Raw genomic sequence first — 10,615 nt, 5'->3', positions numbered from 1 at the left:
CCCCCAGCCCGCCCCCCCCCCCCCAGTTTTATCTCTGTCCCTTTTCTCCTCTAGGTTTGTCTCAGTATCTGGCTCTCCCTCTCCCTTGGTTTGTCTCTACTTGTCTGCAGTTTCTTCTACCTCCGTCCTGCCCCCCAAACCCCTACTTGTTCAACCTCTCCAGGGGCCCAAAACTTCGCCCCAGCTTGGGTTCCTTTCCATCCCACGGGGACCCAGCCAGCATGGGAGGGCAGGCTGGAGGGGCAGCCCTGAGACCCCAGGCCTGGCACCCTGACTCTGGGCCCTGTCGCAGGTTACCACAGTGGCAGCTACAGCCCCGACGGGGTGGAGCCTGTCAGCCCCGTGAGCTCACCCAGCCTGACCCATGACAAGGGGCTCCCCAAGCACCTGGAAGATGTCGACAAGAGCCATCTGGAGGGTGAGATGCGGCACAAGCAGCCAGGTATGGCCCCCCACCCATGCCCCATCATGCAGATGGGGAAACCGAGGCTCGAAGGGGCAGAGCTGGGATTGAAGGACAGCAGCCCCTGGCCGGGCAGACACCCCTTGCCTGCCCCTTGACCGGCTCTGCTCTGCCTGCAGGCCCCGTGAAGCTCAGCGGTGAGGCTGCCCATCTCCCGCATCTGCGGCCACTGCCCGAGAGCCAGCCCTCATCTAGCCCGCTGCTGCAGACTGCCTCGGGGGTCAAAGGTCACCAGCGGGTGGTCACCCTGGCACAGCACATCAGTGTAACTACCCATTCTCTGCCCCTCCTCATCACCTTTGCACCTGAGGTGGGGACCAGGCCATGGAAGGGAGGGGCTCACACACAGCCCCCTGGTCCCGGCGGTATGGCTGGGGAGCCTGAGGTTTGGTGAGGGTGAGACCCCCCCAGAGCCTCAAACTCAGATGCTGTAGCAGGCCTCCTCCAGCTGATGGAGCGCTGGGGGCGTGAGCCCGTGATCCACAGCTTCTGGAGTGCCAAGATGTTCAGTATCTAAAAGTGCTTTAATGTACTCTGGCCTGACAAATCCAGCCCATCTGGGGGCCACCAGTTTGAGACCTCTGATCAAACTCCCACCTCCATGCACACTGAGGCATTGAGGCACAAGGTGTCTATGGGTAGGTCCTAAGTTGCCCAGGAAGCCAAGAACCGAGCCAGGGTTCTGCCCCCAAACTCAGTCTAACCCCCCCCACCCCCCACCCAGAAGGTGCTGGCAGGGTGGGTGCCTGACCCGCCCTTCCTGCTTTGGCCTGCAGGAGGTTATCACACAGGACTACACACGGCACCACCCGCAGCAGCTCAGTGCGCCCCTACCCGCCCCCCTCTACTCCTTCCCTGGGGCCAGCTGCCCCGTCCTGGACCTCCGCCGCCCACCCAGCGATCTCTACCTCCCGCCCCCAGATCACGGTGCCCCAGCCCGCGGCTCCCCCCACAGTGAAGGGGGCAAGAGGTGAGTGTGGGGTGGGAGTGCCTCCTGCTGGTCAGCCAAATGTCCGCCTCAGGAAGGGAGTGGGGCCTGCAGGGTACCATTGCAGATGAAAAACTGAGGCTCAGATAAATGGGGGAGTGCCCATAGTCACAAAGCTGATGAAGAATAGCTGATAAAAGTATCTGTCACGCTCAGTGGGTTCCAGGCACCAATCTGCATGCTTTACACTTATTAACTGGTTGGATTCTCACCACAACCCCAGGAGGTATAGGCAGCATTATCCCCATTTCACAGATGAAGAAACTAAGGCCCCTGGAGAAGTGAATTCATTTGCCCACAGGGGCATGGCCAGTAAGTGGCAGGGTTGGGATTTGAACCAGAGCTGTATTATTTGGGTAGCAACCTCTCAACATGCACACACACGCATGCGCACACACACACACATGCACACACCCGCTTCTGGTTAACTCTGGTGCTCTGGGAGTCGGGAGAGGAGGCGGGGGTGGGGTGGGGTGCTGTGTGAGCAAGGCATAGAAATGGGAGGACACAGGATGTCTTTGGCAGGGACAGGGGGTACATCCAGGATTCAGAGCAGGTCAAGGAACTAGAGCCCATGGGTCAATTCTAGCCTGTGGCCTATTTTGGTACAGTTCATGAGCTCAAGGTAGTTTTACATTTTCAAAGCATTATACAAAAGAGAAAAGAATAAATGGCAGAGAACAATTGCGGCCCACACAACTAGAATATTTATTATTTGGCTATTTACGGGAAAAGAATGCTGAGCCCTGGCTTATAGTGAAGCTGGGCTGGGAGAGGGCGTCCCCTTCAGGAGGGAGAGCTCTATCCATAGCTAGGACCCTCTTTCTGACCAGGTCTCCAGAGCCAAGCAAGACTTCAGCCCTGGGAGGCGGCGAGGATGGAATTGAACCTGTGTCCCCGCCGGAGGGCATGACAGAGCCAGGGCATCCCCGGAGTGTGGTGTACCCGCTGCTGTATCGGGATGGGGAGCCAACGGAGCCCAGGTACCTTCATAGCACCTGCCACCCTCCTGGGCTGCTCAGTGTAGAGGTGGAGTGTGGTGTACCCGCTGCTGTATCGGGATGGGGAGCCAACGGAGCCCAGGTACCTTCATGGCACCTGCCACCCTCCTGGGCTGCTCAGTGTAGAGGTTGACAAGGGCTTTTTGGCTCAGCTGGGTGATCTCACACGTGCTAAGCAAATTTCACAAACTAAGCAAATTTCACAAACTTGGGGGTGGGTGGTGCACCCCATATTTCAGTGGCAGCTTCCTTCACCATGGGCTGGGATCTCAGCTCAGGCCAGGCCCCTATTACTGGCACCTATTGAGGATCTGGGGCATAATGGGTTAAATGTGCTGGACCAAACTGGGGTGAGGGGTAGGTAGAGGCTGAGAAGGAAGCCAGGCCCCTGGCTTTGGGGCGGGGAATGGTCTGAACTTACTTTTGGTTCTTGAGGCTCTCTGCAGAGAGCCAAGTTCTCAGGGTGGCCCCCCGTGCAGCTGGGAGTCTCCTTAGATATCCTGAGCCTGAGATGGGTGAGCTGCAGAGGAGATCTCAGGAGCTGTAGTCTCAGGGTGTGGGGCTTGGTCCTGAATTTCTAAGGCAGCATAGGTGGGGAACACTCCATCCATTACCAGAGGTGTGCAAGCTTGGCGCCGAGCAAGCTGACCCGGGCTGTCTGATCCTCTTGGCAGGATGGGCTCCAAATCTCCAGGCAACACCAGTCAGCCCCCAGCCTTCTTCAGCAAGCTGACCGAGAGCAACTCCGCCATGGTCAAGTCCAAGAAGCAGGAGATCAACAAGAAACTGAACACCCACAACCGGAGCGAGCTGGAATACAGTAAGGAGACTCTGACTCCCCATGGAAGCACAGGCCACATGTGGGCCTGTGGCCTACCTGGGCAGCTAGAAGCCAGGGCAGCAGCGAGAACCCACAGGGTGCTTTCCAAAGCTAAAGGGCCTGCCAGCTACCCCTGCCCCTGGCCCTTCACCCCACGCTCAAGGAGCCCCGGAGAGTTTCTTTGCATGTTGGTCTTTCCGTAGGTGCTTACTGGCACAGAACGTGGCAGCTAGAATAGCTCCCAACACACAGGAGGTACCCAGTGGATGCTTACACAAATGGATCTGTGCTAAGCCCATGCTGGGTGCCTGGGATTGTCCCACCCGTGTCAGGGCGGGGAGTCCTCCTGTTCCCAGTATTCATCACGTGTGTGGTTTTTACCCCCATGAATGTGGTTGCCGGTGTGACTTCTTCAGGCTTCGCTCCTCCGTCTTTAGCACATAGCAGACCCTCCAGAGAGCGTGTGAGTGGGTGGGCAAATGAACGAAGCATCCATTGCAGTCCATGACCTCAAGAAGCCTCATCTGCTGGGGGAGTTTGGGCACATCGCAGAGGCTTTTCCCTTTCTGGGGCTGGAGTAGAAGCCTTGCAAATAGTCACTGGCCCAGGCTGGTAACTTCAGAGCCTGGCTAAGTGTGTTCCGTGGACCAGTACTCCCAGGAAGCTGGTTAAAAATGCAGAATCTTAAGCCCTGTCTCTGACCTGCCATATCAGGCAATGAGGGTGTACCTGACTTAGACCAGGTAGACAGGTGGAGACAGTCAATTTCCCAGCACCTGTGGGCCTGCAGGCCTCACCCACCTTGTCATCCCCTCTCCAGATGTCGGCCAGCCTGGGACAGAGATCTTCAACATGCCTGCCATCACCGGAGCAGGTAACCCATCCAGCCCGGGCTACACAGCTGCCCAGGCCTCTGCCCCTCCTCCCCACCCCCTGCCCCAGCCATGGGGACAAGGAGTCTTTCCCAGTTCGAGTATCCCCCCTCATTCTAGGATCTAGTGTCATACAACAGGCAGGCCAGGATTGTTCACCTTGTGGACGCAACCTCTCTGTGCAAGGAGTCTCTGTTTGGAGTTAGACGTCCAGGTCCCCTGTGTGTTTAGTAAGTATCAAGTGTACAGAGGCTCCCTGGCTAGGTCTCTCAGGTGGAGATTCGAGTGTCTGGAGGAGGAATGGGCCTGTGCTTGGCACACACAGCTTCAGGGTCCATGTGGGCATTTTTTATGGGTAGAGCATCCATTTTACTTGAAAATTCAAGCCAGGGAGCAGGGGAGGGTGGCTTTTTTTTTTTTCCCAATCAAATGCAGATGTGTAACAGAAACGAGGGTAAAATTCATACATAGTTTTTAAGCTGAAACTTAAGACTTCTACAATATTTTGGACTTTAGGAGGCCCTTGGGGTTGGGCCCCCGGCCTCCAGTAGGCTGGGGCACTGTGTATTTCCACTGCCCCTGTGGAAGGAGTTGCAGTGGGACTTTGGAGAAGTCCTTGGTGAGTCTGGTGTAAAGTGACTGAGGCCCAAGCAGACCCCCAGGGATAAGCCCAGCCTGGTGGGGGCTGAGGACTAGGGAATTTGCAGGGTCTGCATTTGTGCTCAGATCTGCTGTGGTCTTTCAGTGGAAGCCTGAGGGCAGAGGGGGCCGGGGAGGCTTGCTGACCATCCCTGGGGGACATTCAGGGGCCTTGAGCCCAAGGAGTGTGGAGAGCAAAAGGGCAGCCATTTGGATATTATCGGGGGGCATCAAGACCTCAAATGGGGGTCCTAGCGGGGCACAGCCACCTACCCACCCAGAGCATAGACGCTGGGTCTTTGCTGAACCTCAGGCAATGGGAAGAAGACAATTTGGTCGAAACAACATGACGGTTCGAAATGAATGTTTCCAGAATGTTCCAAATGTTGACAGAGTTGCTAGACACACAGATGTATATGTATGTAGAAATTCACAGAGTGGTACAACGAAGATTTATGCTAAAACTTGTATGTATGTTATATTTGATTTTTTTCTCAAAAGCAACTTAGTCCACAAAAAAAATTTCCAGGCCCTGGTCTCTGCTGCTCAGCCTGTGTCAGACTTTGCCTTTATAAATGGAGATGGTCAAGCTCCAAGCCCAGCTCCATCAGACGGGACTCATGACCTTGAGTGTAAGGCTCAGTGCTGCTGCTGTGATTGCTGGAACTCACGCTAACGAGAAGCCCTCAGGCCCCATAGTGCTCACCGCGCTATTGCCACATTCCAGGGTTTTCTAAATGTGTAGAATCGTAAATCCTTTCCTTTTTTTAGTGCTTACCCCTGTTGGAAATTTTGCTTTTTCTCAATGAACATGGCATTTTTTTTTTAATGTGCTAATGAAATGCGGCCAAGACACAGCTATGAAGGTATTTGAAACCAAAAGGACGAAAAGAAAAACAAAACCTAGCCAGCAGTTGCTGCAGAAATGTGATTTTTAAAAGGGACTATGTCACTCTCACTGTGCGGAAGCTGTCAGTTTAGTTGACACACAAGTGAGCTATCAGAAAAGCTCCCCACGCACCCTCTTCCTATCATGCAGTTCACTCAGAACGGAAGTTTTAAAATTCATGAAAATCTTGCCCTACAGCAGGTAGGATGGGCCGGGGATGGATGTGTGGGAAGTTTTTGAAAGCAAAGTCTGGTTTAACACAAATGCTGAAAAGAGACGCCTACCTGGGGTTTGTAAAAGTTCCCACCAGAATGGTTCACAAGAAAAAAGAAAGGGAAAGAAAATCTGGTAAACAAAAAAAGAGGCTTAATGTGACTGCGCAATGAGTGTCTCGAAGTATCCACTTGGGACCAGTTTGTTGATTCGACCACTTTGTCCTGTGACTGGGGTGGCTGGGCCAGCTGGGGCCGGGCCGGGCCAGGGGCGGTCCTGCAATTGTCTAGCTCTGCCCTGTCCCCTGCACGCACCGTAACTGCATGGCTACGACCCCCTCCCTCACCGTCCGTCTCTGCACCTCTTTCTTCTTGTGGCTCCTGGGTGGGGAGAGGGGGGTAGGAGGAGAGTAGGCTCAGCGTGGGGGGACAAGTAGGGGGTGGCAGGTCCCAGGCTTCACAGGTGAAGTGGGGGCAGCGGGAGGACCATGTGGTCACCTCCCCTCTCTAAGTCCCTTCCCCCGCCCCCCAGCCAGCACCTAGCTCTGGCTTGATCCAGTTTCCTAGCAGCCCCTTTCCCAAACAGAACAGCCCTTTGATTCCCCCTTCCTCCACTCTCTCTTCTAAAGGCCACTTGGTATGAAAAAGAATAAGCAGCCCAGCTGGGATTGGGGGTGCAGAGGGGGCTTCTGATTTCCCAGAGGACAGAGTAGGAATGAGGCAGGGGAGTGACCATCTAACCTTCCCAGCCTCACCTCCCTGGGAATGGCCAAAAGTTTCTGGGGCCCACCTTAAAAGAAACCGCCCCCCATCACCATCCCTCAGGAAAAAAAAAGGAGGGGGAGGGATAGGGAAATAGAAAACGTGTTGCTTTGCCGAAATGTGCTCACTGTGTATTTCTCTCTTCTCTCTCCTCTCTCCTTCCCTCTCCCTCTCTCCCTCTCTCCATCTCCCCTTCCCCTCCTCTTTCTCCGTTGCCGTCCTTCTGGCTCCCCCTCCCTGGCCCTCATGTCTGTGTGTGTCTGTCTGTCCTGTCTGTCTGTTGTCTTTCTCTCCCAGGCCTTATGACCTGTAGGAGCCAGGCGGTGCAGGAGCATGCCAGCACCAACATGGGGCTCGAGGCCATTATTAGAAAGGCACTCATGGGTAAATATGATCAGTGGGAAGAGGCCCCGCCACTCAGCGCCAATGCTTTTAACCCTCTGAATGCCAGTGCCAGCCTGCCCGCTGCTATGCCCATAACCGCTGCTGATGGACGGAGTGACCACACACTCACCTCGCCAGGTCTGCAGGCCTCTCCCGCCCCCCCTCCCCAGCCCCAACCCCGTGTGTCCCCACCCCTGCCCGGTGTCATTAATCCTTGCTCCTCTGCGTTTCTCTGACAACTCCCCTCAAGCTTTGGAGCTTTATTTTTGTGCGTGTTTGACGTTGTTCTGGAGTTTGCTAATCTCAAGCGGACCTGACATCCCCATGCGTCCGCCTCCGCCCCGCCCCACCCCCTGAGGCCGGAGCGCTGCTGCTTTTCTGGAAATGCTCCCACTGCCACCCACACCCGCCCTGCCTGCTCCCCGCCAGCATCCTGGCCCGGCTTGTGTCTCCTTGGGGAGACCAGGCTGGGGTGAGGACCTTCCCACACCACGTGGACAAGGGGGAATGGCAGCCAGGTTTGTGGGCTCAGCATCTGCTGGACCCACATATGTGTCCACAGCTGGAGACTGATGGGGACAGACCAGTGTCTGTGTGTCGGCCCCGAGAGTCGGGAAGTCAAATGAGCCAGGTCCCCATCAACACTGTCCATTTCAGAGCAGGGCCAAGCAAAGAGATCTTGGGCCCAGTTGTCCAATCTGGACACTGAGGCCCTGAGAAGTTTCTGGACTCGGTGGGGCTCAGGCCTGTCTTCTCTGCAGAGGGCCTCCAGCCTGCCCAGTATCAGCACAGCCAATGCTCGGGGTAAACAGAGACCCGAGGCTTCATGCTCAGGGTTTTAGCCCCTGGGTGGCTGGGTGGGCTGCAGGACAGCCTGAGGTGGTGTTGCAAACAGTCCAACCCACCCCCCAGTTGAAACTCACCTACAAGTTTCCAGGCTCATGACTGGGTTTAGCCATCTGGTCGACCCTCCTTGGCATCCTCGTCGGGGTGGGGAGGGGGTTCATGCTGTTCTCCCTCCATGAAGGGCACAGGAAGCAGGTGGCCTCTCCATGGTGGACCAACCCTCTCTCCCCTCACCCCCAATGCCCCACCTCCATGTCGGTGCTGTCTTCACAGTCCAACGCAGCCCCTTCCCACTTTGTCCCCCTGCAGGTGGCGGTGGGAAAGCCAAGGTTTCTGGCAGACCCAGCAGCCGAAAAGCCAAGTCCCCAGCCCCGGGCCTGGCATCTGGGGACCGGCCACCGTCTGTCTCCTCAGTGCACTCGGAGGGAGATTGCAACCGCCGGACACCACTCACCAACCGTGTGTGGGAGGACAGGCCCTCATCTGCAGGTGGGCGGCAGCTGAGGGTTGGGGCTGAGCCCACTGAGCAGGACACAAGCGTCTGGCAGGACACAAGTGTCATCAGGAAGCTGAGTGCCTGAGCACCTACTGTGCGCAGAGCATGGAGTTAGGCCTGTTCTGAGAAACACTGCCCAGGGACTCGGTCAGCTGAGTCCAAACTCACAGCTGGAAAGCTTCCTCCAAGGGCACAGGTGGAGGAAAAGGGTGTGACTAAGGCTGTCCAGGGAAGACAGCCTCTGGCCCCTGCCCAGAGAGAGAATGGCGAATTCAGGAAGCTACAAGGGACAGATGCAGAGGGTCGTGGGCTGGGTCCAGGTCACACGGGCTTAGCAGGCCGTGCAGGGGAACCTGGATTCTCTTTCATGAGTAGCAAGGAGCCTTGGAGAATGTTAAGTAGGGAAGTGCATGATCTAATGTAGGGCCAGAAGGCCCCTTAGCCTAGGGAAGAACAGACCAAAGGGGCGAGGGCAGGAACAGTGAGGAGTCTATTGCTGCAGTCCCAGTAAAAGATGACACGGGCTTGAATGGGATGGAAGTGGTAGAGGTGAAGACAGGCAGACAGTTCTGAGAAGTTTTCCTTGAGTTAGAAGGGCCTGGGATAACTGCTGGACAAAAAGGCCAAGGCCCTAATTCCTGATGTGGTGGCAGGTGGGCCAGTGGGGGCTTCCCAGCTCACAGAGGCCTCCCGGATTTCTCTCCCCGTCTTTCCTGCAGGTTCCACGCCATTCCCTTACAACCCCCTGATCATGCGGCTGCAGGCGGGTGTCATGGCCTCCCCACCCCCACCTGGCCTTCCTGCGGGCAGCGGACCCCTTGCTGGCCCCCACCATGCCTGGGATGAGGAGCCCAAGCCACTGCTCTGCTCACAGTACGAGACGCTCTCTGACAGCGAGTGACTCAGAATGGGGTGGGGGGCAGCACCAGGTCCCAGCAAGCGTCAGGAACAGCCCAGCGAGGAGCAGAGCAGCTGCCAACTCCCCCACCAAGGAAGGAGCCCCTGAGTCTGCCTGCGCGTCTGTCTGTCCGTCCATCCAGAGCCGGCATCCTTGCCTGTCTAAAGCCTTAAAACTAAGACTCCCGCCCCAGGCTGGCCCTGTACAGTGACCTTACTCAGGGGATGTTTACCTGGTGCTTGGGAGAGGAGGAGAGAGGGCCGGGGAGGGGGTATAGCAAGCGTGTGGCAGCCACAAGCATGCGGCCGGGGCGGCCAGGGACCCAAAGCAGGATGACCACGCACCTCCACGCCACTGCCTCCCCCCTTAATGCATTTGGAACCAAAGTCTAAACTGAGCTAGCAGTCCCCGCACCCTCCCTCCACCTCCTATCCCGCTTAGTGCTCTGGACAGATGGACACAGGCACTGTCCAGCCCCCAGTGCTCTCGTCCTGGTCCCCACAGGTGGCCCCAGCCAAGGACTGCTGGAAACTGAGTCAGGCCAGGTGGGCAGACAAAAGGGCCAGGCGCAGCCTGGGGCGAGCGGATGCTCAGAAGAGCTGGACTGTTATCTTCACACATCGTTGCCGCAGCGGTGGGAAGGAAAGGCAGGTGTAAATGATGTATTGGTTTACAGGGTATATTTTTGATACCTTCAATGAATTAATTCAGATGTTTTACGCAAGGAAGGACTTACCCAGTATTATTGCTGCTGTGCTTTCGATCTCTGCTTACCGTTAAGAGGCGTGTGCCGGCCAACAGTCAGTGACCCCATCGTCCGTAGGACCGAGGGCGGGGGCTGCCGGCTCACCAGCCCCCACGTCCTCCCTCCCTCCCTTCCTTGGGCAGAATGAATTTGATGCGTATTCTGTGGCCACCATCTGTGCAGGGTGGTGGCGTTCTGTCATTTACACACGTCGTTCTAATTAAAAAGCGGTTATACTCAAGTTACAAAGGTTTCTTTTCTACCTTGGACTGGGAAGCCAAGAGGGCAGGCAACTGGGGAATTTGGGGGACGGTGGGAGTGTAACCCTGGAGGGCAGAGGGAACATACCCCCAACTCACAGAGACTTGTCTCGTTTGAAGGTGAGTATTCACACCCCTGGTAAGGATGTCACCCTGAGGGCATCGACCACTCACACCTGTGGTGAGGGAATCGAGTATTTACATCCTGGTGAAGGTATAGAATAGTCAGACCCATGTGAGGGTATCAAGCATTCACAATCATGGTGAGCCTATGGAATAGTCACACTTGTGTGAGGGTGTCCTGTGATCACACTCGTAAGCCTGTGGGATAGTCCCACTC

At 56.3% G+C, this 10,615-nt stretch overlaps 1 protein-coding gene across 3 annotated transcripts in view; it reads left to right on the top strand.

Moving 5' to 3' along the window:
• NCOR2 (nuclear receptor corepressor 2) overlaps positions 1-10,260 on the top strand; it is a 161,922-nt gene extending 151,662 nt beyond the window's left edge. For 2 of the 3 annotated variants that reach the window (XM_008585916.1, XM_008585915.1), the window contains exons 39-47: positions 293-442; positions 583-728; positions 1,240-1,433; positions 2,285-2,434; positions 3,127-3,272; positions 4,093-4,146; positions 6,944-7,168; positions 8,186-8,365; positions 9,092-10,260. In XM_008585916.1, coding sequence (XP_008584138.1) covers positions 293-442; positions 583-728; positions 1,240-1,433; positions 2,285-2,434; positions 3,127-3,272; positions 4,093-4,146; positions 6,944-7,168; positions 8,186-8,365; positions 9,092-9,273 — 1,427 coding nt within the window. In that variant the 3' untranslated portion in view covers positions 9,274-10,260. The remainder of the gene's footprint in view (positions 1-292; positions 443-582; positions 729-1,239; positions 1,434-2,284; positions 2,435-3,126; positions 3,273-4,092; positions 4,147-6,943; positions 7,169-8,185; positions 8,366-9,091) is intronic. The other variant, XM_008585917.1, reaches the window with a different exon arrangement.
• The last annotated feature ends 355 nt before the right edge of the window (positions 10,261-10,615 follow it).

The sequence above is a fragment of the Galeopterus variegatus genome, unplaced genomic scaffold (assembly GCF_000696425.1).
Source record: "Galeopterus variegatus unplaced genomic scaffold, G_variegatus-3.0.2 Scaffold3754, whole genome shotgun sequence".
In the NCBI taxonomy this organism is placed as follows: domain Eukaryota; kingdom Metazoa; phylum Chordata; class Mammalia; order Dermoptera; family Cynocephalidae; genus Galeopterus; species Galeopterus variegatus.
Note: the sequence above shows the minus strand (reverse complement) of the source record. Positions and strands in the feature narration are given on the sequence as shown.